Source organism: Bufo bufo, chromosome 2 (genome assembly GCF_905171765.1).
Source record: "Bufo bufo chromosome 2, aBufBuf1.1, whole genome shotgun sequence".
In the NCBI taxonomy this organism is placed as follows: Eukaryota; Metazoa; Chordata; class Amphibia; order Anura; family Bufonidae; genus Bufo; species Bufo bufo.
This window is the reverse complement of record NC_053390.1, coordinates 363,985,864-364,013,336: the sequence shown is the minus strand read 5'-3', so window position 1 is coordinate 364,013,336 and position 27,473 is coordinate 363,985,864. Positions and strand designations below refer to the sequence as shown.

At 42.2% G+C, this 27,473-nt stretch overlaps 1 protein-coding gene across 1 annotated transcript in view; it reads left to right on the top strand.

The window, feature by feature from the left end:
* The window catches only part of PTPRD (protein tyrosine phosphatase receptor type D), a 413,356-nt gene that overhangs the window by 234,408 nt on the left and 151,475 nt on the right, over positions 1-27,473 (top strand). Inside the window, 6 exon segments of the mRNA XM_040417151.1 lie at positions 1,916-1,942; positions 7,522-7,639; positions 10,364-10,951; positions 11,313-11,413; positions 13,982-14,241; positions 15,533-15,623. Coding sequence (XP_040273085.1) covers positions 1,916-1,942; positions 7,522-7,639; positions 10,364-10,951; positions 11,313-11,413; positions 13,982-14,241; positions 15,533-15,623 — 1,185 coding nt within the window.

Below are 27,473 nucleotides of genomic sequence, written 5' to 3'. Positions count from 1 at the left end.
CACATTCACATTCTTTTTAGCCTGACCACCAAAACCTTCAGGTCCTTCATCAAAAGAAGGGGATCTTGCTTCTTCTGACTTCCACTACTGTATAAAATGCACTTTTATTTGCAGCTACTTATCTTTTTAATTAACCATGCTGCACTCCAACATATCGCTAAGGGCAGTAGTTGTGGAATCTGTCATTGTAACACATATGGTATTGTCCATTAGATTGATGTTTAGACTCAGTTCACATTCACACACCACAAATGCAGCTTGATCAGTTGATTGAAACCTGTTTATGAAGAAGTTGGGATTGACCACCCAACAGGTGTCTTAAGTTTATGGCCAACTTAGAAGGGTTTGTGGAGACATTTTTCTCTGCCCATAGCTATTCTCATCCTCCACCCTTGAAATGGCTGCATTCATTGTAAACACTGTGGCTGATGTGAGAGGCCATCCTTGTGCATACATAATAATTCAAGCAGGCCTTCCTTTCCTACATCCTAGTAGCTTATGCTCCATCTCTTTTCACTGAACATTGCATTTTCATTTTTTTCTTTTTTTCTTTTTTTTTTTTTAGAAAAAGGCAAGAATGGTTTCTGCCTCTTGGTATTAGGATAATTTTTGTAATTTTTGGGGACTAGTAGTCTGTCATGTAATTAGGCAGTAGAATCCTGTTCCATTTGCTGCTAAAATATCCTGGTTATTTAACATTGGAATGTATGAATGCATGAACGTTTAGCATTTATAGGCTAATATATCAGGGACTACAGTGCAAGGCATTCCCTAATAAACTTTCTTTAATTGAAAGCAAAAATCTAATTCTTCAAACTCACCCTTGGAGTCAGTCGATGAACTGCGGAATGCCACCCACCTATTTGGTTGGCACACTGCTCTTTAGAGGTGCTCATCAGAAGGATTTGGATCCACAAAATAATCCATGACACTCACTAAGCATGATGCTGATATTTAAAATGCTTTTAGAGCTCACACGTTGAAGTAGACAAGATACTTAAGCTTAGTGTCTTTTTGCCCCCCTCTGACTTTTTTCAATATCTTAATTACAGAGGCTGAAACTAGTGAATAGCAGTAAAGCCAACTGCTGTGAAGCGAGGCAGAATTGTTACTGAGTGATGAGGATTATTATATCTATAAAAACGATAGAATGCTGTTTACAACAGTCTGGGTAGTTTGTGGACAGAGTGTATTTTAAAGGAATTCAAGGAAGCTGCAGGGAATTCGATTTTACCTCTGCTGCCGAGTTTAGTAAAAAAAGTAAAAAATACAGGTCAAAGGAGTAAGGGGAGTTTATTGACAATAGCAACAGTATCAAAAGCAACACATTTCAATTCAGGTCTTGCATCTTCATTACATTTGATAAAGATGCAACACCTGCATTGAAACATGTTGCAGTTTCACCGTCTTTATTCACTTATTGTCAATAAACTACCTTTATTTTACTCCTCAGGTAGTGCTTTTGCCCTTCTTTTTTCTTTTTCTCCAGGATTTCAGTAGTAATTCTACATTGTCTGCTGAAACACTGAGATGTAGCCAGCATCTCCTTGCACTAGGTGCCTATCACAGAGGTTGTGTCGGCTTATACAACTCTCCAAGTCAAGCAGATTTCCTCCTCCCCTCTGTCTCCTTGCTATAGGGGTGATTGTGCTATGTAGCGCCAATATTTTCTCTTTTACAGCTGATGAAGTTTAGTGGGGCATCATATATTCGACCATTGTATGACAAAATAGATAATCATAGATATGAAAAAATATCTATAAAAATCTGCTTTAGATTTATCTTGTGTTCGATCATTTTAACACCCACATTATTTGGAAGGACCTGAAGAAGTTTTATCGACCCCTTCAGCAAAAAAAATGGTTCTTCATGGTTTTTTTTTGTATTTTCTTTCCAATTTTTTACTCTTAAACAGTGGGAATATGATGATACTGCTGAACATGTGAGTAATGTGGATTTGCTAGTTCTAAAGTGTCATTTTCAGCGTGCCGTGTGTGTTATTTCTTTGCACAGATTGCATGCACTAACATCCCACATTGGTGTTATGTTTGATTTTTCTCCATTTGGCATGTTTTTTTTATGTTTGTAAAATAGTTTTAAAAATTTTCAACCGCATCAGCGGCGATGTATTGGAATGGCTGTTGTATGAATGGCTGCTACTAATGTTGCTTTGGTTGTGCTGCAACTTTTGATGTACAGAACATGGATTGGCCAGCCTTTTAGAGGGCAAACATGGCTTTTTATTCCTGGCAGTTCGATCTTATGTTATTTTAGCAACTAGCAATTGTACGGACTAAAAGCTTTATGCATTTTATTTTACTTGAGGCTTAGCTACCTCCGTTATGCATGACTCCACTCATCCCAGAAATGTGATGTTTTTCCAAGCAGACCTGGAAGACTATGTTTGCAAATAAATTTTAGAACGATGAAGATATTCATATCATAATAGATTTGTTTTTTGTATTATTTTTCTGTGCAAAACAACCTAAAAGCATGTTCTTGCTGGTAGGGTTGGTTTTCATATTTTGGAGGAAATAATTAGGACTTATGGATTTTTTAAATAGTATAAGAAAGGGTATAAGGTCAGACAGATGAATGTCCCAGTATTGTACATTCTCTGGTTTCTTATCTGAAGGCGGCACACTATACATTTTGCTAGTTTCAGAAATATATTGTTTTCTATGATTTTACATAGTACTTTCATGTAAAAAGCTGTAAGTGCTACCAGGACTCATAGAGAAAGCCTGTGAGTCCTGCTTTCCTTTCCCATGCCCAGTGATTGACAGCTCTCTCTCAGTATCCACTCATGCAGGGAAAGCTGTCAGTCACTGTGTATGTGAATGAGCAAAGCAGGACTCACATGGTTTCTCTATGAGTCCTGGTAGCACTTACAGCTTTTTACATGAAAGTACTATGTAAAATCATAGAAAACAATATATTTCTGAAACTAGCAAAGCAGGACTCCTGGTAGTATTTAAACCGCTTTTTATATGAAAACATTTATACCTACATTTAAAGGGAACTTGTCAGCAGTGCAATCTGCAGGCAGCATGTTATAGAGCAGGACGAGCTGGGCAGATAGATACATAGTTTTGTGGGAAACGATTCAATATACACTGCTCAAAAAAATAAAGGGAACACAAAAATAACACATCCTAGATCTGAGTTAATTAAATATTCTTCTGAAATACTTTGTTCTTTACATAGTTGAATGTGCTGACAACAAAATCACACAAAAATATAAAAATGGAAATCAAATTTTTCAACCCATGGAGGTCTGGATTTGGAGTCACACTCAAAATTAAAGTGGGAAAACACACTACAGGCTGATCCAACTTTGATGTAATGTCCTTAAAACAAGTCAAAATGAGGCTCAGTAGTGTGTGTGGCCTCCACGTGCCTGTATGACCTCCCTACAACGCCTGTGCATGCTCCTGATGAGGTGGCGGACGGTCTCCTGAGGGATCTCCTCCCAGACCTGGACTAAAGCATCTGCCAACTCCTGGACAGTCTATGGTGCAATGTGACGTTGGTGGATAGAGCGAGACATGATGTCCCAGATGTGCTCAATTGGATTCAGGTCTGGGGAACGGGCGGGCCAGTCCATAGCATCAATGCCTTCGTCTTGCAGGAACTGCTGACACACTCCAGCCACATGAGGTCTAGCATTGTCTTGCATTAGGAGGAACCCAGGGCCAACCGCACCAGCATATGGTCTCACAAGGGGTCTGAGGATCTCATCTCGGTACCTAATGGCAGTCAGGCTACCTCTGGCGAGCACATGGAGGGCTGTGCGGCCCTCCAAAGAAATGCCACCCCACACCATTACTGACCCAATGCCAAACTGGTCATGCTGGAGGATGTTGCAGGCAGCAGAACGTTCTCCACGGCATCTCCATACTCTGTCACGTCTGTCACATGTGCTCAGTGTGAACCTGCTTTCATCTGTGAAGAGCACAGGGTGCCAGTGGCGAATTTGACAATCTTGGTGTTCATTGGCAAATGCCAAACGTCCTGCACGGTGTTGGGCTGTAAACACAAACCCCACCTGTGGACGTCAGGCCCTCATATCACCCTCATGGAGTCTGTTTCTGACCGTTTGAGCAGACACATGCACATTTGTGGCCTGCTGGAGGTAATTTTGCAGGGCTCTGGCAGTGCTCCTCCTGTTCCTCCTTGCACAAAGGCGGAGGTAGCGGTCCTGCTGCTGGGTTGTTGCCCTCCTACGGCCTCCTCCATGTCTCCTGATGTACTGGCCTGTCTCCTGGTAGCGCCTCCATGCTCTGGACACTACGCTGACAGACACAGCAAACCTTCTTGCCACAGCTCGCATTGATGTGCCATCCTGGATAAGCTGCACTACCTGAGCCACTTGTGTGGGTTGTAGACTCAGTCTCATGCTACCACTAGAGTGAAAGCACCGCCAGCATTCAAAAGTGACCAAAACATCAGCCAGGAAGCATAGGAACTGAGAAGTAGTCTGTGGTCACCACCTGCAGAACCACACCTTTATTGGGGGTGTCTTGCTAATTGCCTATAATTTCCACCTGTTGTCTATCCCATTTGCACAACAGCATGTGAAATTGATTGTCACTCAGTGTTGCTTCCTAAGTGGACAGTTTGATTTCACAGAAGTGTGATTGACTTGGAGTTACATTGTGTTGTTTAAGTGTTCCCTTTATTTTTTTGAGCATTGTAATTTGTCACTGACAGCTATCTGTGTTTGCACACTCACACAGGGATCTCCATGACTAGGACCACAAACATGACTCATTAGCTCAGAAAGAGAAGAGAGTTAGATGAGTAAAATAAAAGTTATACTAATTATTTTCCCATAAATCTATATCTCAACTATATCTGCTCATCTCCTTCAGCCATATAACATACTGCCTGTAGCTGCACTGTATGTTCGTGTTGACAGATTCCCTTTAAACTAAATATTTCCTTACCCAGTTTATAATGTTCTTCTTTCATGTTAGAAATTTGAGAGTCCTTCTTTGAAGGAAAGGGTTACAGTATTGGGACATTCATCTGTCTGACTTAATCTTTGAGCACATGAACACATTTACGCAGTGTAAATGTTAGAAAATGTATACAAGCTCCAAATCAGTGCTGCCATCATATAGGAGACAATAGGGGCCCAATTTTACATCAGATGTCTACTTAGATATTGTTATCTCCCACTACAATTGTACTTATAACAACTAGAAACAATGACATTTTGAAGTTGTCTCAAGTCTTCTAAAAGCCTATGTACGCCTTCAGGGGCATGTTTTATGTTGTATGATTGTATTTACTTTATTTTGAGATAAAAAAAATCATTTCAGTTGGTCTTTATTAACAGGTTTCAGCAGTTTATATCATAAAGGGTTAAGTTTTAGCCTAGCAGTGCGCATCTTACTATCAATTTCACTTTGAGCAGTCAGATGGCGGTTGGATGTATAGCCCTTATCTCTGAACTACTAACAGCTCATAAACACTTATTTAAGTATAAACAGAGAGCCTGGTACTAGAGGCTGTACAGAGAAAGGCGCTGAACATTTTTAATTAAGACCAATTGAACAAATGTTTTTTAGCTAAAAATGTGCACAGTGCAACAATAATAAAAAATGTGCTCCCTAAGGTGTCCATAGACTTTAAAGGGAATGTATCATCAGAAAATAACCTATTGTCTAAGGTCTCATGCACATGACCTTATGTATTTTGCAGTCCACAAAACACGGATCCATACGGATGATGTTCGTGTGCATTCCGTATTTAGCGAAATGGAAGAGCTGGCCCCTAATAGAACAGTACTATCCTTGTCCATAAATCCGGCAATAATAGGACATGTTCTATTTTTTTGCAGAAGGAACATACAGGCATACGGAAACGGAATGCATACGGAGTAACTTCCATTTTTTTGGCGGATCCGTTGAAATGAATGGTTCCACATACGGTCCGCAAATAAAATGGAACGAACACGGGAAGAAAATACGTTTGTGTACATAAGCCCTAGATTTTTTTTATGATTTTTGTGTCATTATTTATATCTTAAAAATTACCTAAAATCAAGTCGTTTTCACACTAATTCTACTAATACAGTGATTTCTGTTCTGTACAGGTAACTTTTGAGTAGCCATCACATTATCACCACAGGCAGGAATACAGTGACTTGTATCATTGTATAGATAGACCAGGATCCATCCTTCACTATAGAGGATATCACAGCTTATCTGCTGCTTCCTGACCTCTGCACAGGTCACAGAGCATGCCTAAAAAACTCTCCCATAGAAGTCAATGGGGTCTCCTCCTGTCCATTGTGTCTATGGCCCATGTGGCTGCAGTAAAAGAACAGGAAGTCTAAACATATTTTAGGCTTAATGACCAGTGTGAAAGCTATTTTATGGTTTTTTTTAATATAGACATAGAAAATAAAAAACACCAAAAATTGTAAAAAAAAAAAAGGTCAACATGAAAATCTGATTTAAACAATAGGTAACTTTCTGATTATATATTCCTTTTAAATTTTAAGCTTCCCTACTGTCCAGTTTGTTCATTAGATTTCTGTCTTGAGCTCTCATCAGTTAACTAGTGTCTGAATGCTACATCTACCACTTCTAAGGTTCTTACAGCAGCAGCATCTACGTGCTACCGAGAAATGTAAATCAACTCGTTACAAAAATAGCACACAGCGCTAAATATCTTCATTATGATAACAAAGAATAAAACACCACATGAATAGGAAACTGGAAAGAACCCCCCTTTGGGGTGTGGTTGTTAATCTGGTCTAATGCCCTAAGTTCATTCAGTATCCTCTTGTACTCTATTCCCTTTTTTCTACATTGTTCTTGAGGTATTAGTACCCAGGTTATATGGTTCCATCATATATTTGCTGCACTTTGAACCATTACCTAGTGCAATGTCAGCTATATTGACCTAGTTGCATCCACTGTTTTATGGGTGATGGTCACTTTTTCTTGTAATATTTTATTCTTGTCTGTCTATTATGTCAACTAGGTCAATATAGCTGACATTGCACTAGGTAATGGTTCAAAGTGCAGAAAAGATATCTTTATTAGAAGATAGTTCGATCAACATGTTTTGTTTTTGCTGTGTGCTAGTTTTGTAGGAGTTGGTTTTATATGTGGGATTACATAACATACTTCACTTACGTTTGGGGACCCACTGCTTATACGCTTCCAGAAAGGAAAATGTCCACTAAAACAAGAACAATCAATATACCATAGCGAATATCAAGAAGTAGTTACAACAACAATTTCCATTTCTTATATACAGTAAATCCACTATAGGCAACAGTGCACATACTACTTATACTATGTGTGTACTGTATAAAAACATCACAAATATCTAATAATAAAAGATGATGCCGACATCATCATTGTCTTCTTATTTACCAAGCAGGAAATTGAATACTTTCAGTGTAGTTTTGAGGAAAAGAAAGATAAATGTGAGTTCAGTTATATAATGGTTCACTGACTCTGGAGACTGACTTCTGCCTTCCTCTGCACTTAATTTCAGGAAATGATCATCTCTGGACTGCAGCCTGAAACAGCATATGCCATCACTGTGACAGCTTACACCACAAAAGGGGATGGTGCTCGGAGCAAGCCGAAAGTTGTGACAACAAGTGGTGCAGGTGATCCTCTTAGTATTTAATCCTTGTCAGACACAGCTGTCACATTTAGACCTTCTCCATCTACCAAAAAGTACATCCATCCGTCATATTGATCCATAGCATGTACTTGTTTACCATCCCAGAAAAAATGAACCTAATTTGTTGAACAGATGGCGGAGTCCTATGAAATGTGATCTGAGGTCTTTATGATTCATGTTTTTTTACCTTCTACACCAAATAAGAGAGTACCTGGTCATAGAGAAACTGTACAAACAGAATATAGGAATGTCAGGCATGTGCATTAACTCTCCAGCTGCAAATACTTCATTGGTGACACATATGTTCAGTTTCTTCATGTGATTCATGTCAGGATCTTACTCACGCCAGAAGTGTCAAAGTGTGAAGGAAATTCATTCTGACTTGTCCCATAATTCATTGAGCTTTTGAGCATAGGAAATAGTTTATGCTAATCCCAGATTTGCTGTCTTAATCAAATCAAGTTTGTACTAGTGTATGACTTTTGTGGATATTCCATTCATAGTTTATACACTATGCATTAAAGAACCAGGCCCTGTAGCTAAATCTTTTGACTTTTGATGATTGCTTTAATCCACAAAATTGCAACCCCTAAAAAAATATATATAAGATATGAGGTGCTTTCAAGGAATTGGAAGGCTATCCAATTTGTATTAAGAAAACTTGGATAAAATCTGCACCAAAAGCGCTTTAAAAAACACACATCAGCACTGTTTATCACAGTTGTGGTGTCTTTTTGTTGCGCATTTTGTATTTATGTTAACAATCCCATTGAAGTCTTTTGGGAAAACACTCTACAGAAGGTGCGGAATTACCTATATCAATCACAAAACAATTGACATGCTGTGGATTTCAAGATCAATTTCCACATGTAAAAACACGTATGTGAGATTTGGCTTTCCTTTGAATTTGATAGCCTCATCTCAAAAAAAAAACTTTAATATGAGATCTGTTATGATCAGCTGAGAGCTGCTGCTCTGCATCAAATGCAAATTGTGCAAGGGAAAGTTACCTCTGACTGATAATTTTATATTCATGTAGTATTAACAGAGGCTTTCCAAATGAATGCCTACCCATGTAATAATGGATATCCTAAGTCAGATGATCTCTGTATGTTAGTAGACCTCTGCACTGCCTACCGAGCAGAGGACCTACTTCTATAATGTCAATATGCAATAATTATTGAATTCTTTACACTTGTTTAGTTTTATATTGTAACCTTCTCAACACTGAGTGACACATAATCAATTTTAGTTGGATTTTAATCAATATCAGAATTTCTTACTATTAAAACTGTGAAATAAATGATTAATGAGACACCATAACATGTGCCATATAAAAACCACGTGTACATTCAGTCATATTTCTATTGTAAGTAGATAATTGAAATGTCAATGGTAATTGTGCAACATGTAGCTTTTTGTCATCATTTTCTGTTTAAGGGGGTCTACCTACATGTACTTTACTGCACACTAGGCTCGAAATATCAAGGATACACACTTCACTTTGCCGCCAGGTAGAGGAGGTTATTTCTTTTTAATAAGCCAAGCTCTCTTCTGATTCAGTTCTTTTGGAAGTCTGGCTATATTTCTTATTTCCTTTAGCGGCACCACCAATCAAGGTTAAAAAAAATAGTCGTGAATGTGAGGGCTGCCGCAAGAATAAAAGCAGTTTATGACATATATAATTTAGTGACAGCTTCTAGCAATCTTTTCACTAGAAAACTTGAAGGAGTTATTATTCCATTTCTTTGGACTCTCCTTGGTTTGCTTATGCTCTGTTGGCTTTAATAATAGTTAGAACACAAAACAAGAATATGGCTTAGAATTATTTTCTCTAAGCACACCTTGTTTCAGATTTTTCTATTCTTCACATATGACAAAATATCAGATGTACAGCAACCAAGGGCTGGTGCAATTAGATGAATTGTCACAGGTCACAGATTAAGAAAAAAGAGATAAGTACAAGTTCTGTGGCACAGTTATGAAAACCATAATATCCAGACTCACTCTATATAATTATTTATTTTCCCCGTATGGAAGAAGAAAGGACTACAATCATACTGTCCTCATAAAATAGTCTTTTAATCCCATTTTTGGACACAAAATTATAGGTGTTTCTTGATTTGTTTTTAGTCTGAGCACCTACTCACAACATCTCTTGGTCATAGAGGTTGTGAGTTGGTTTTGAGCTGAATAGACTCAGCTAAGAATAAACTAAGGCTCAAATTAATCAAGATCAGCTTGTGCTGCGCTTGTCTAGATAGGCCCGGCACCACCAGAGGAGGAGGCATTTAATTTATGATGAGACACAGGCCTTGTCATAAATTAAATGCTTGCTCCAGCAGTCCATGCACCTGACTGAAATCTACTCCTGCTTCTAGCTGAGGTAGATTTCAGTCATCATTTACGTCAGTTTCTGACATAAATCATGATAAATGAAGGATTAGTGATGGCCCCGCCTAAACATTACCCTTGCCATGCCCCCTTTTCAGAAACTGGTGAAGGCAGAGTAAAATGCCAGTTGCGAACAACTGTAGTCACAATGGCTTCTAAGATGTCGCAAAACCAGGTGAGTCGTTTTTGCCTTAAAATATCTTAAATTGCTATGGTAGATGTTGGGGAATGCACATTGTCATCATACGCCTAATGTATTTTTTAATTCACATGTATGTAGTTATATTACATTAAAATGGCATTTTTATTTCAGTTCCAGGTAGACCTCGACTTGTTATCAACCACACTCAGATGAACACTGCTCTTGTTCAGTGGTATCCACCTGTAGAAACCTTTGGCCCGATCATGGGTTATCGTCTAAAGTATGGTCGCAAAGATATAGACATTCTTACCACTCTAGAGTTCTTAGAAAAAGAAGACCACTTTACTGCCAAAGAAATCCACAAAGGAGCCTCCTATGTATTTAAATTATCAGCCAGAAATAAAGTGGGCTTTGGAGAAGAAAACATCCAAGAAATCACTATTCCAGAGGAGATACCAACTGGATTCCCTCAAAATCTTCACTGTGATAGCATGTCATCAACATCAGTGCAAATAACTTGGCAACCTCCAATCCTAGCAGAAAGAAATGGTGTCATCATGAAATACACCCTCCTGTACAGGGATATCAACAATCCATATAATCCATTTGAAGTTCCTATTGTTCCTGCTGACACAACCGTGACTCTCACTGCATTAAAACCTGATACCTTTTATGATGTTAAAATACGTGCTCATACCAGCAAGGGTCCTGGTCCTTTTAGTCCAAGTGTCCAATTCAGGACGCTGCCAGTAGATCAAGGTAGGATTTGTCTACTTAGGGCTTTCTCCTTAGAGGAATATCTTATCTTGGGAATTCGGGGTGCAGATATGGTTGCTCTCCTTGGTGGCACAACTCATTTTATTATTGGATAAGGTAATGTACGGGAACCTTATTGTGTTTTGAAAGCACTCAGTTGGGTTTAGTCTCGCTAGTTCCTGCATAATACTTTCAGGTAAGATAAGTAATCTGAAGCAATGAAAAGCAGATCACAGGGTCTTCATAATCTATCTTTTCCTTCATCCTTTCTCAGACCTTGTAGAAATTAAGATGAAAAGGACCAAGGGAAGTTAGGTGTAATTGTTAAAAGAATAGTGCAAATGCAATGTTTTTACTTTTCCAGCAGTGTTTGCAAAAAATTTTCACGTAAAAGCTGTGATGAAGACATCGGTATTGCTGTCATGGGAGATTCCAGAAAATTACAACTCTGCATTGCCTTTTAAAGTAAGTTGTTCTCGATTTGATTTCTTGCAAAGAGCTAACATATTTGACAACAAATCTTCAATTCTTGATTATTCATGATGAAGCATACATGCAGAACAATCTAAATTAGTTTGTATGCCTTCCCTATTCCATGGTGTTCTTCTAGCTAACACAATATTAGTATTCAGTACTAGCATTTTCAGAGACAGCATTAGGGTAAAGAGAAGGAAAGATATCCTCAATATCTGTAAAAATATAATACTATCCTAATGGGGTTCAATAACAAGTGATGTACTATTGTATAGTGTGTGTATATATATACACACACACTATACAATAGTACATCGCTTGTTATTGAACAATATATATATATATATATATATATATATATATATTGTAAGGGATCAATCTCTCTCAGGGGGTCGCAATCACAGACTTATCCTCTGAAAACGGGGTTGAAGTCCAAAAGGTGCTTTATTTTGGCACTTTAGCACCATCACACACATAAACATTGAAAATGAACACCTGCCTGTCTGGGCTCTACCTAATACACGTGTTGTCTCTACCTCACTTATAGAGCGCCGTTCACACACTGGATTAGATCCCGCTTCCTCAGCCATATACAGTCCAGCAGCCTCCAGGCTGTGACCACACCAGCACCCTTGGGGGGAGATAGTCCAGATGTCCTCCCAACTCTGACAATGTGACCCTCTTTCCATAGGCGTCGCTGGGCCTCCCCAAACTTCAGGCTTTACAAAGCCTCGTGGTCCCTCAGCCCTCTTGGCTGAGACCACACAGAGCCTCTCAGGCTTCCTCAGCCTTTCTCGCCCCAAGTCATACACAGAGGGTTGTTTTATCCCACCTTGATTACAGCAGCAGGCCTCACCTGCAATCTCCTCCGACAAAAGACAATATATGTAGTAGAAGGGTGTGGACTGGCAGATCCCACTACCAAACCTATCCCCCAGTCCACATGAAATCCAGCCCAGAACAACACCTAGACAAAACTGTCTCATCAAACTACACTTTGCTGAAACCACTGCAGCTTTCTGGCTTTTAGTTATCTCACCCAGCTGAGGTATTTGGGTGGGATATACACGCCTCCCAGCACTTATACTGTACACATCACCACTATATATATATATATATATATATATATATATATATATATATATATTATATTTATAGTATACTAGGCAGGTACTGAATGTACATTACAGGTTGAACAGCACTTACGGACAGCTTTAAGGTTTATAACCTAAGGCTGAACTTTTCTTCCTACTGGATGATTTTGTACGCTGTGATGGCGTCTGTGTATTATCCTATAACTTCCATTGAAGTGTCTTTTTATTGGCTCGTTGAAACCATTATTGTAGCTATCACTTTTACCAAAAATATACACACACATAAACTGATGGTTCTTCTGGATTTGTCTTGTTTGCGTCCCCTATTTCATTTTACTGCACTTGGTACACAAACTTATTGTTACTTTAACTTACTGTGAATCCTTTTTGCACTGATTTATATATATATATATATATATATATATATATACAGTACAGCCCAAAAGTTTGGACACACCTTCTCATTCAAAGAGTTTTCTTTATTTTCATGACTATAAAAATTGTAGATTCACACTGAAGGCATCAAAACTATGAATTAACACATGTGGAATTATATACATAACAAACAAGTGTGAAACTGAAAATATGTCATATTCTAAATCTTCAAAGTAGCCACCTTTTGCTTTGATTACTGCTTTGCACACTCTTGGCATTCTCTTGATGAGCTTCAAGAGGTTGTCCCCTGAAATGGTTTTCACTTCACAGGTGTGCCCTGTCAGGTTTAATAAGTGGGATTTCTTGCCTTATAAATGGGGTTGGGACCATCAGTGGCGTTGAGGAGAAGTCAGGTGGATACACAGCTGATAGTCCTACTGAATAGACTGTTAGAATTTGTATTATGGCAAGAAAAAAGCAGCTAAGTAAAGAAATACGAGTGGCCATCATTATTTTAAGAAATGAAGGTCAGTCAGTCAGCCGAAAAATTGGGAAAACTTTGAAAGTAAGGGCTATTTGACCACGAAGGAGAGTGATGGGGTGCTGCGCCAGATGACCTGGCCTCCACAGTCACCGGACCTGAACCCAATCGAGATGGTTTGGTGTGAGCTGGACCGCAGAGTGAAGGTAAAAGGGCCAACAAGTGCTAAGCATCTCTGGGAACTCCTTCAAGACTGTTGGAAGACCATTTCAGGGGACTACCTCTTGAAGCTCATCAAGAGAATGCCAAGAGTGTGCAAAGCAGTAATCAAAGCAAAAGGTGGCTAGTTTGAAGAACCTAGAATATGACATATTTTCAGTTGTTTCACACTTGTTTGTTATGTATATAATTCCACATGTGTTAATTCATAGTTTTGATGCCTTCATAGTCATGAAAATAAAGAAAACTCTTTGAATGAGAAGGTGTGTCCAAACGTTGGGTTTGTACTGTATATATATATATATATATATATATATATATAATCTGCTTGTTTTAAAAAACCTGATCTAAAATGAATATTCAAACACAATTTTTTTTCTGCCATTCAAGATTCTGTATGATGACGGGAAGAAGGCTGCTGAAGTTGATGGTCGGGCCACACAGAAGCTCATTATCAATCTAAAACCTGAAACTCTATACTCCTTTGTCCTGACTAATAGAGGAAATAGTGCAGGTGGACTGCAGCACAGGGTGGCAGCAAAAACTGCACCAGATGTTCTCCGAACCAAGCCAGTTTTTATTGGGAAAACCAATTCAGATGGCATGATAACTGTGGAGTTGCCTGAAGTTCCTGCCAATGAAAAAATAAAGTAAGTCTCCTATTTACCCATGCCTTATTGTCAATTGTGTTTCCACTCACCTGTTTTAAAAGCAGAGAAATTAGGGTAGTTACCCAGGACCACCAATCTAAACTATTGTTGGAGAAAATTAAAAGCTACTCTACATTTGGTGTCTGTGGGCAGTTAGGCCTATTTTTCTGTTAGACACTTTTGATAAATGTGGCCCTATGACTTTTGTTATATCATACCCGATATGTTTTCTCAGTGGTACAGTGTTGTAATGTGTTGACATCTATATAGAAAGGAAATCTGAAGATGTAATACCTTGTCATTGGCCAACTGCAATGCATTTGATCCATTCCAGTAAAAATATTGAATCATAAAACCACTTTTCCTGGCTTCTTACTGGTGAACATTGCTACTTTACTATATTGCGAGATTGGGCTCTGACTAAGACAACATCTACATGAAGGTCTCATATTCCCCTAATGTTTACACAAGCTCACTTCAAAACCATGTTCCTGCTTTATAGGCTTCCTGCCAATCCATAGTCCTGATAGAAATAAAATTGCGGGTCCTAGTCATGTGAGACCTATGATAGCTTATCCATACAGGCACCCTTAGATTTTAAGAACTCCACACATTCTATGTTCACAGTTGTGCCATGGTTTCCATTTATAAGACATTGTCAAATCCACCACACAGTGGATACTAGTGGTGTCCATTAGACGCCCTTGACTAATATTTGACTTTTTGATGGCAAGGATAGTGCTTGATATATTAGGTATTTGTGCAGTTTGGCAACAACATTACTATTGTAAGTACTTGTCATATATTTTTTTAATCCCTAGAATATACTAATGAAAAATAATTAGCCAAAATGATAAAAGACACAATATATAGAGACTGCATGGACTATAGGCAAGATGCACAGACAGTGAATAGACTAATAAACATTAGCAGGCATGTACTTGGCTGCAGTGATGGTTGACTTCATTTTAGAATTAATGAGTAGCTGTCTTCGCTGTAGTATGAAATATTGTTCCGTATACAAAAGGATACCATTAAAGGTGTAGTGTAGCGGAAGAACTACCAATGCTGTAATTAATTCACAAAATTAACTTACGAAAATGCATCCAGTATGCAAATTTTTTTATATCTCACCTATAAAGTGATGATGGTGAATTCAGCTTAGAACTTGTATAAAAATTTGAATAAAATATGAATATAAATATGCTTTGCTCTTTGTGTCTTTAGTATTTAAATTTCTTTGTGTTCTTTTGTAGCATACAAGCTCTAATTACTAATTTATTTTTTACAGAGGCTATTACATTGTCATTGTCCCTTTGAAGAAGTCACGTGGAAAGTTTATTAAGCCCTGGGAGAGCCCAGATGAGATGGAATTAGATGAGGTAATATAGGATAATGCGCTATTTTCTTACACCATTGTCAAGCACTACACAGGTCTTTTTCGGCACTTCATTTCCTTCCAATGCTGGACACAATGAAGAGAGAGCAATTTCTGTTTTCCATACCCAATTTATACTTAATGTCAGTGTGAATTGTACATTGAGCATATCATTCGTGTTCTCTGCCTGCGGGGACAGAATGTTTAATTACTTAAATTAAAGCACCAAAAAAGGCCTGATCTCCTCTCTTTGTAATAAATATTTTACTCTTTGCTCAGTACAAAGAAAGATGTGAAAGTTCAGAGAGGTGAAATGATTACACAGCAATGGCTTAATCTCTCTGGATATGAACTCTATTAAAGGTCGTATTCATTAGTATCATTTGCTACATCTGAAACAAATGCTAAATTGCAATTTGCAATGCATTTTAACTTTTGACCTATACCTCTTGGCTCTTTTGCCATTGCCTAATATTTCTTGCTATGTCTATGTCCTAGTTAAAAAGCTTTAGAATGAAACAAACATGGCTGAGCCGTTTGCTTGTTTGCCCCCAATGGCTTAGTCTGTCCTTTGCGGTCTAGCCATAGTTAGTGAAGTTTGTTTAGTTGCTAAGGTAGGTCAAGCTCGCTAAACTGTACTGTTGCTACATTATATTTCGTATTTTCACCAGTGTCCCCATACAATTCCTTTGAAACCAGCAGCCAATATATTTGCCCCTTTTTTCCACCAGATTTTTTTTTTAACATTTTATATATTATATATTGTTTCTGGTATTTAATTGCTCTCAATCTCATTAACGTAGAGTATGGCTAACCCTACTGTGTTCTTCAGTACAAATAGTAAGACATGCAGCCAAATATTAAAGAACTTAGGGGAACATTTATTAAGACCAGCGTTTTAAACCGAGGCACCGGCCTCTACATAACTTTGGTGGATTCATCGCTGCTTCTAAATGTAAGACAGCTTCCTTGCATGTGATTGGTAAATCTATGCATGTCTATCCTAAGATAAATAAGAAATAATATAAGGAAAGACTAGATGGACAAGTTGCCTTTTTCTACTGTTGATAAGTTTCTGTGTAATTCATCTGCAGGCTGGGATTCAGATCATAATATGCATTGTGATTGTGTCACAATGATCTTTTTCAGCAAATACATACAGTACAGACCAAAGTTTGGACACACCTTCTCATTCAAAGAGTTTTCTTTATTTTCATGACTATGAAGGCATCAAAACTATGAATTAACACTTGTGGAATTATATACATAACAAACAAGTGTGAAACAACTGAAAATATGTCATATTCTAGGTTCTTCAAAGTAGCCACCTTTTGCTTTGATTACTGCTTTGCACACTCTTGGCATTCTCTTGATGAGCTTCAAGAGGTAGTCCCCTGAAATGGTCTTCCAACAGTCTTGAAGGAGTTCCCAGAGATGCTTAGCACTTGTTGGCCCTTTTGCCTTCACTCTGCGGTCCAGCTCACCCCAAACCATCTCGATTGGGTTCAGGTTTGGTGACTGTGGAGGCCAGGTCATCTGGCGCAGCACCCCATCACTCTCCTTCATGGTCAAATAGCCCTTACTTTCAAAGTTTTCCCAATTTTTTGGCTGACTGACTGACCTTCATTTCTTAAAGTAATGATGGCCACTTGTTTTTCTTTACTTAGCTGCTTTTTTCTTGCCATAATACAAATTCTAACAGTCTATTCAGTAGGACTATCAGCTGTGTATCCACCTGACTTCTCCTCAACGCAACTGATGGTCCCAACACCATTTATAAGGCAAGAAATCCTACTTATTAAACCTGACAGGGCACACCTATGAAGTGAAAACCATTTCAGGGGACTACCTCTTGAAGCTCATCAAGAGAATGCCAAGAGTGTGCAAAGCAGTAATCAAAGCAAAAGGTGGCTACTTTGAAGAACCTAGAATATGACATATTTTCAGTTGTTTCACACTTGTTTGTTATGTATATTATTCCACATGTATTAATTCATAGTTTTGATGCCTTCAGTGTGAATCTACAATTTTCATAGTCATGAAAATAAAGAAAACTCTTTGAATGAGAAGGTGTGTCCAAACTTTTGGTCTGTACTGTACATCATTGTACAACGTACAGCAACACTTCATTGCACCTATGGGTTAACAGGCCTTTGAGAATTCTTCCATTATTGCAGTTCATTTGTGTTCAGTATGTAGAAAACAGCCTTGAAAAACAATTCTCTAATTCAGTAAAGTTTATTTAATCTGTTATTAATGTGACCTGATCAGTGGGAGACTATTAAATATTCTAGATGGCCCAAGGTAATTTGGCATACTTAATCAAATATTCTGGATTAGAATGAAGTATATAAAACTAGGTTGTAAGGGTTGAGAAGAACTGAAATAAATTTTTGGCACAAAATCTACAGTTACCTTAATTTTTTAAATTTAGGATCCATTCACACATTCGTATGTGTTTTGTGGATGCGCAAAACTCGGACACCTGCAATGTGCATTCTGCATTTTGCGGACCGCACATCGCCTTATAGAAAATGCCTTTTCTTGTCTGCAGTTGCGGACAAGAATAGGACATGTTCTATTTTTTTGCGGAACGTAAGTGCGGATCCGTAAATGCGGATGTGTGTAAAGCACATTCCGGCCCAATTGAAAATGAATGGGTCCGCACCTGTTCCGCAAAATTGCGGAACGGATGCGGACCAATTTTGCAGACGTGTGAATGGACTCTTAGGGAAATGTTTGACACCAAGAATAGTGCAGCCTGCCATTAAAAATATCAGGACCTTGACGGACTTTACTGATATGAGTGGCATAACCTGCTCCAAAATGTAGCACAGCTTGAAATGATCAGAACCTAACCTGACAAGTAAGGTGTGGCTTACGGAAAAGGGGTGTGTCCTAATATATGCAATTTTGCACCAGTATTGCACCACAAGCCTGATACTGTCTCAAATTAAGACAACTAAAAGTTGGTTTAGAGCTAGACAAAATCCCTGCACCAAATACATCATCCAGCCTGAGCTATTGTGAAGGTCTAGACAACACCATCTATAACAGGCATCCTCAAACTGCGGCCCTCCAGCTGTTTCAAAACTACAACTCCCAGCATGCCTGAACAGCCTACAGGTATCAGCCTACAGCAGGGCATTGTGGGAATTGTAGTTTTACAACAGCTGGAGGGCTGCAGTTTGAGGATGCCTGATCTATAACTTAGTAAATTTGCCCCAAAGCTGTAATTTTCCTCTGGATTAAAGGTCTGGTGTTTTGAACTATCAGGAAAAATGTTTTTTATCCATTATTAAAGCTTTGAGATGAAAGTGGAGCCCATTATGGCCCTTCTGCAGTTATCTCTTTTTAATTCCTATAATCCATTGTGACTTGAATCATTCTACTCAATTTACATAAAATTAATATGTCTACCAATATTAAGACTGTTGCTTATTTACAATCGCATTCCCATAAATGTCAATAATCACTTCTGGTTCATTTGCTGTCTCGTGATATGTTGGAGTAATAATTATTTTATGATGTGGCATTAAAAAAGCCACTTACATATAGTTAACTTATAACAGTCAGTGTTTGGTCAGTGATTTCCATCAGTGTGTGAGCCAAAATCAAGTGCAGGTCTAAACACAGAACAGATTTTGATCTTTCACTCATACCTTATGTCTGTGTAGCCTCCACTCCTGGTTTTGGCTCACAATCACTGATGGAAATCACTGACGAATGAATAAGGCCTTGGGGTACTTTCACACTTGCAGCAGAGGATTCCGGGATGCAGATGCGGATCCGTCTGACAAATGCTTTGAAATACCGGATTTATTTTTCCGGAGGACAATTTGTTTTGCATTTTTAAAGGTCCGCGCATGCGCAGCCGGCATCTCTTCCATCACCATGGTAAAAGATCATGTGATGGACCATGTGATGACCGGAGTGACATCACCACAGGCCCTTTTCCTGTACACATCAGAGAAGAATACAGAAGAGATGCCGGCTGCGCGAGCAAGTGGATTAAGGTGAGTTAATTTTAATTTATTTTTTTTAACCCCTCCAGCGCTATTGTACTATGCATTCTGTATTAAGAATGCTATTATTTTCCCTTATAACCATGTTATAAGGGAAAATAATACAATCTACACAACCCCGATCCCAAACCCGAACTTCTGTGAAGAAGTTTGGGTTTGGGTACCAAACATGCCGATTTTTCTCACGCGCGTGCAAAACGCATTACAATGTTTTGCACTCGTGCAGAAAAATCGCGCATGTTCCCGCAACGCACCCGCAACGCACCCGCACCTTTTCCTGCAACGCCCGTGTGAACCCAGCCTTAGACTGTCGAATCTAAGTTCGTACTGTCTAAAAAATGGACATTATTAGTTAATATGCCCCAATATCTTTAACTCCTTGCTGCAAATGGATGTAGCTATACATCAAGATTGCATGTAACTTACTGCAGTCAGACGTACAGCTACATCCGAACTGTTAACCAGAGCTGTGACACAGGGGCGTAGCTAGAAATTACTGGGCCCCATAGCAAAATATTTTTATGGGCCCCCCTCCCCGATTTCCCACCCCCACATACCTCTCGGACCTCGCCGCCACATCCGCAGCTCCTCATGCACTTGCAACGGTTTCGCGTAGGACTGAGCACAGACAGTTGGTCACTGGCAACGCATTTGTGCCAGTGTAGGAAATGTATGAATCTAAATGTCTGTGTATTAAAGTAGGACTAGTCAGAACTGCCGCCCACTGCGGGACCACTCCAGGGGTCAAGTCCTGGGAAAAAAAGTGTGGGAACTCACCCAAGATCCACTGCCACCCCGACTCCCCCCCTTCCCCCCCAAAAAATAAATATCTATATAAATATATATTTCTCAGAAAATTCAGTGCAACCTAAAACATAAACAAAAACTGGAATTTGCGCTAGTTGTCTGTTCAGACATAATTTGTCTCTTTCATATTATAAGCTCCACTTATATATAATTTACTTACAGTTCTGAAGACTCAGGGGTGCTGAAAGGCTTGGCCTCAGGGGTGTTCGGTGGCTTGGCCTCAGGGGTGCAGACAGGCTTGGCCTCAGGGGTGTTGACAGGCTTGGCCTCACGGGTGCTGACAGGCTTGGCCTCAGAGGTGCTGGCAGGCTTGGCCTCAGGGGTGCTGGCTTACTTGGCCGGGCAGAAGGAGTGTGGGAGACTGTGAAGCCTTTTTTCTCCAAGCTGCTCTGGAAAAAAAATTCATTATATCCCAGGGCTGGCCTTTAGTGTTCAGGCGCCCTGTGTGAGCTAATCTTGTGGCGACTGACCTCCCGCCCCCCCCCCCCCCCCCCCGTTCACCTAAACATACACAGGGAGGAAAACAATCTTTGTAACAAACAGTTTTTTTTTTTATTACTGATAATTTAAGTGCAAGTGCAAACAAGTACAATCATACCCAGTGTCACCCATAGCCAGTCTCCTGGGTGACAGACACTGGGTATGATTAAGGGGGCAAGGGACTGGCTAAGGGGGACACTGGGTATAATTAAGGGGCAGGGGGCTGGCTTTGGTTGACACTGGGTATGATTTAGGGGGGCAGGGGACTGGGTAAAGGTGACAGGGTATGATTAAGGGGGGCAGGAGACTGGCTATGGGTGACACTGGTTATGATTAAGGCCCTTAATCATACCCAGTGTCACCCATAGCCAGTCTCCTGCCCCCCTTAATCATACCCTGTCACCTTTACCCAGACCCCTGCCCCCCTTAATCATACCCAGTGTCAACCAAAGCCAGTCCCCTGCACCTTAATCATACCCAGTGTCACCCTTATCCAGTCCCCTGCCCCCTTAATCATACCCAGTGTCTGTCACCCTTATCCAGTCCCCTGCCCCCTTAATCATACCCAGTGTCTGTCACCCTTATCCAGTCCCCTGCCCCCCTTAATTAGACTTTAATGAAAGATATTTGGTAAAAAAAAAAAAAAAAAACAATAAGAACAGGTACTCACTATTTGAAGTCTTCTGCTCCCTCCCTGTCTGCAGAGCATCGGCCGCCGCCCTCACACATTGAGCGGATCCTTCCGCGGCTCTCTGTGAAGGCGCAGTACTTAGACGCTGCGCCTGAGCCCCTAAGTTCCTCCTCCACGCTTCGGAACCTGACCTGGCAGCTGCAGCGGCTCAGCTCACCAGGCTCGCCTCACACAAGAGACCGACTGCGAGCTGTGTCGGCCGCCGGGCGCCCCTGTTGCCATGGCGCCCTGTGCGGCCGCACAACTCGCACACCCCAAAGGCCGGCCCTGTACCTCAGGTCAGACCACCAATCAGATCCCCAATGTTGATAAGACCCCAATAAGACCTCAGATCACACCTCAGCTCAGACCCCAATATGAATGACCCCCAATCAGACCTCAGATAAGAGTTCCATGCCTTATAGCAGCCCCCAGTAGCCTCATAGCAGCCCCCAGTGCCTCTCTATCAGCCCCCAGTGCCTCTCACTAGCCCCAGTGCCTCTCACTAGCCCCAGTGCCTCTCCATCAGCCCCCAGTGCCTCTCCATCAGCCCCCAGTGCCTCTCCATCAGCCCCCAGTGCCTCTCACCAGCCCCTCGTGCCTCTCACCAGCCCCCAGTTCCTCTCCATCAGCCCCCAGTGCCTCTCCATCAGCCCCCAGTGCCTCTCCATCAGCCCCCAGTGCCTCTCACCAGCCCCCAGTGCCTCTCAATCATCCCCCAGTGCGCACCCCCCTCCCCGGTATTAAAATCATTGGTGCAGTGCGCCCCCCCAGTATTAAAATCATTGGTGGGCAGTGCACCCCCCCCCCGGTATTAAAATCATTGGTGGGCAGTGCACCCCCCCCCCCCCCCCCGGTATTAAAATCATTGGTGGGCAATGCACCCCCCCTCCACTGTATTAAAATCATTGGTGGGCAGTGTGCCCCCCCCAGTATTATAATCATTATTGGGCAGTGCAAGCCCTCCCCCCCAGTATTATAATCATTAGTGGACAGTGAAAGCTCCCCCAGTATTATAATCATTGGTGGGCAGTGCAAGCCCTCCCCCCAGTATTATAATCATTGGTGGGCAGTGCAAGCCCCTCCAAGTATTATAATCATTGGTGGGCAGTGCAAGCCCTCCCCTCCCCCAGTATTATAATCATTTGTGGGCAGTGCAAGCCCCCCCCCCCCCCACCAGTATTATAATCATTGGTGGGCAGTGCAAGCCCCCCCCCCCCCCAGTATTATAATCATTGGTGGGCAGTGCAAGCCCCCCTCAGTATTAAAATCATTGGTGGGCAGTGCTCCCTCTCCCCCAGTATTAATATCATTGGTGGGCAGTGCGCCCTCCCCCACTCCCCCCCCCAACATTGGTGGCAGCAGCAGCTCCGATCAGTTACCATGGTGACCAGGACGCTACTGAAGTCCTGGCTGCCATGGTCAGTTAGTCAGCACAGCATGCTTACATGCGCTGTAGCCGCCCGTCGCTCCTTCTTCTTGTAACTCACAGGTCTGTGTGGCGCATTGCTTATGCTTATAGCAATGCGCCGCACAGACCTGTGACGAGTTACAAGAAGAAGGAGCGCCGGGCGGCCACAGCGCATGTAAGTATGCTGCTGCAGAGTAACTGACCATGGCAGCCAGGACTTCAGCAGCGTCCTGGATGCCATGGTAACCGATCGGAGCCCCAGCATTACACGATCGGAACTGCCGCCACCAATGATGGGGAGGGGGGGAAGGCCGCCCCCAATCGTACACAGATGAATTTTTTTTAAATCCTCAGTCAGCAGCCCGGGCCCCCCAGTGGCGTAGGGCCGCATAGACATTGCTATGGCTGCTATAGCGACCCCTACGCCACTGCTGTGACACTATAAAGTATCACAGCCCCGGAGTCTCTGCTCTCACAGAGAGCACAGACACAGGAGAAGCTGGCAAGGGACCAATCAAAGTGGTCCCTTGCCGGCGATCGTTCTGATTGGTTAGTCTGTGCAGACTAACCAATCGTAGCATGGCAGTGTAAAAATGGCAGTTTAAGGATCTGATCTCCACTCTGGAGATCAGACCCTGAAATCAGGCATGGCCCCCTTTGTGCCCCCGATGCCCCCTGTTCCCCTGATATTCCGTGTGCCCCAAATGTGCCACATATGCCTATTGCTGCTCTCCTTGCGGTCCACCCCCTGTGCATCTGTGATGGCAGCGGCTCATTAACAGAGTCGCCCTGAGGGTCTGATCAGGCTTAGTGTCACTTCTAAACTAACAGTACTATACAGTACTCTGCTATAGAAGAGTATGGCAGAGTATAGTACAGCCAAGATCCAAGTAGGGTTGTAGCGGGTATTGAATTATTGTTACCCAATCAATACTTTTGTACCAGTATCGATTCGATACCTGGATTTGATAGGGCACTGTGATCCGCGGCAGTTAACCCCTCAGGTGCGGCACCTGAGAGGTTAACTGCCGCAGATCTTAGTGGCCTGTCATAGAGGTCGGGTGCCGGCTATGTGATTCTGCCGCCGGAACCCACCTCCTGTATTTTGTATTAAAAGGTTACTTATCTTCATTGGTGGCGCAATGCACCCACCCTTCCCCCAGTACTAAAAACATGGGTGGCACAGTGCCATAACCCCCCTTTTATGCTACAAAAGTAGTAAAACATTATTTAAAAAAAACTATGTAAATTTGATATCACCATAATCTTATGAACCCACATGACAAAGTTATCATATATATACTGCATGGAGAACCGCATAAAAAACAAAAATAAAAAAACATTGACAAAATTGCAATTTTTGGAAACCTCAGTTCCCAAAAATTTGTATAAAAAGCGGTCGGTCAAAAAGTCATATGCACCACAAAATGGTATCAATAAAATCGATATCTTGTCCTGAAAGAAAACAATCTCTCACCAAGCTCATTCAACTAAAAATAAAAAAGTTATTGCCCTTAAAAAGATTACAGCAAATTCCATATTAGAAAATCCAGGTATGGCTCCTTCCCTTCTGAATCCTGCCATGTTCCCAAACAGCAGTTTATGACCATATATGGTGTGTTCCTGTATTGACAAAAACTAATAAATTGTGGGGTGTATTTTCTCCTGTTACCCCTTGTGTAAATGAATCATTTTTTGCCAAAGCAACATTTAATTGTTTTATTGTATTCACAGACAAGTGTTTCTAAATTCTTTGAAATGCTTGACGAGTCATATCGCTCACTGCACCCCTCAATAAATTCCTTGAGGGGTACAGTTTGCAAAATGGGGTAAATTTTTGGGTGTTTCCACTGTTGGGGTATCGCAGGGTCTCTTCAAATCCAACATAGTGCCCAAAAACCATTCCAGCGAAACTTTTCCTCCAAAAACTATATTGTGCGCCCTGTCGTGTGCCCATACAGCAGTTTATGACCACATAAGGAGTGTTTCTGTAAACTGCAGAATCAGGGTAATCAATATTAAGATTATAATGTGGGAAATAGCTCACCCCCTCACAGTCACAAAGAGGTGCTCTAATCTAAAATGATTCACCCTTCAAAGAATGCAAAAATGTCTAGTACTGGAAGACTGGCACACTCAACATATGGGACTCTATGGATCAATGCAAGTCACAAAGTTTATTGTACATACAGTAGGTGAACCCGATTTTGTGTCAATCTCGCTCTCTTTCTCGGCGAGATTGAGCACCTACGAGCCCCATCGCGGGAGCCAGCGCCGAGCTGGCTTTCCGCGATGGAGACAGAGCCGTCATAGAAGCGACGGGAGATCCGACTTGGATTCCCGCCAATTCTACACGTGTGCGGCGTTTGTTATGAATCCTGAGGGGGAAGTCCCCGCCGGATTTTAAATAAAAATCCGGCCTGGGTCCCCCCCTCAGGAGCATACCGGGCCCTTAGGTCTGTTATGGGTTGTAAGGAGAGCCCCCCCTACGCCGAAAAAAACGGCGTAGGGGGTCCCCCTACAATCCATACCAGACCCGTATCCAAAGCACGCTACCCGGCCAGCCAGGAAGGGAGTGGGGACGAGCGAGCGCCCCCCCCCCCCCCCCCTCCTGAGCCGTACCAGGCTGCATGCCCTCAACATGGGGGGGTTGGGTGCTCTGGGGCAGGGGGCGCACTGCGGCCCCCCCACCTCAGAGCACCCTGTCCCCATGTTGATGAGGACAGGGCCCCTTCCCGACAACCCTGGCCGTTGGTTGTCGGGGTATGCGGGCGGGAGGCTTATCGGAATCTGGGAGCCCCCTTTAATAAGGGGGCCCCCAGATACCGGCCCCCCACCCTAAGTGAATGAGTATGGGGTACATCGTACCCCTACCCATTCACCTGCAAGAAAAGTGGTAAAAACACAAATAAACCACACAGTGTATTAAAATATTTTATTTTTCTGCTCCGGAGGCCGCCCCCTGTCTTCTTTATTAGCTCTTTTACCAGGGGGGGCTCTTCTTCTTCCGCTATCCCGACGGGTCTTCTCCGCTATCCGGGGGGTCTTCTCAACTCTCCGGGGTTCTCCTTCTGTCTTCTCCGCTATCCGGGGGGGTCTTCTCAACTCTCCGGGGTTCTCCTTCTGTCTTCTCCGCTATCCGGGGGGGGTCTTCTCAACTCTCCGGGGTTCTCCTTCTGTCTTCTCCTTCTGTCTTGTTGACTCGGCGCACCCCGGTTCTTCGTCTCGCGAGACGAAGAACCGGGGTGCGCCGAGTCTCGCGAGACGAAGAACCGGGGTGCGCCGAGTCAACAAGACAGAAGGAGAAGACAGAAGGAGAACCCCGGAGAGTTGAGAAGACCCCCCCGGATAGCGGAGAAGACAGAAGGAGAACCCCGGAGAGTTGAGAAGACCCCCCCGGATAGCGGAGAAGACAGAAGGAGAACCCCGGAGAGTTGAGAAGACCCCCCCGGATAGCGGAGAAGACAGAAGGAGAACCCCGGAGAGTTGAGAAGACCCCCCGGATAGCGGAGAAGACCCGTCGGGATAGCGGAAGAAGAAGAGCCCCCCCTGGTAAAAGAGCTAATAAAGAAGACAGGGGGCGGCCTCCGGAGCAGAAAAATAAAATATTTTAATACACTGTGTGGTTTATTTGTGTTTTTACCACTTTTCTTGCAGGTGAATGGGTAGGGGTACGATGTACCCCATACTCATTCACTTAGGGTGGGGGGCCGGTATCTGGGGGCCCCCTTATTAAAGGGGGCTCCCAGATTCCGATAAGCCTCCCGCCCGCATACCCCGACAACCAACGGCCAGGGTTGTCGGGAAGGGGCCCTGTCTTCATCAACATGGGGACAGGGTGCTCTGAGGTGGGGGGGCCGCAGTGCGCCCCCTGCCCCAGAGCACCCAACCCCCCCATGTTGAGGGCATGCAGCCTGGTACGGCTCAGGAGGGGGGGGGGGGCGCTCGCTCGTCCCCACTCCCTTCCTGGCTGGCCGGGTAGCGTGCTTTGGATACGGGTCTGGTATGGATTGTAGGGGGACCCCCTACGCCGTTTTTTTCGGCGTAGGGGGGGCTCTCCTTACAACCCATAACAGACCTAAGACCCGGTATGCTCCTGAGGGGGGGACCCAGGCCGGATTTTTATTTAAAATCCGGCGGGGACTTCCCCCTCAGGATTCATAACAAACGCCGCACACGTGTAGAATTGGCGGGAATCCAAGTCGGATCTCCCGTCGCTTCTATGACGCGCTTGCTGGGATGTGCTGTCACTATTCCAGTGAGTGCGAGATCTCGGCACCATGTTGCCGAGTATCAGCGCGACGCTGTCGTGCTAAAAGCACAATCTCACAAACACCTACTGTATACATAAAAGAGTAAAAGAATAAAAGGTAACTTATAATAAAATGTTTGATCTTTCAAACCTTATAGGATATGAATATTACCACTTAATTACTATTAGAAAAATCACATAATATTGCA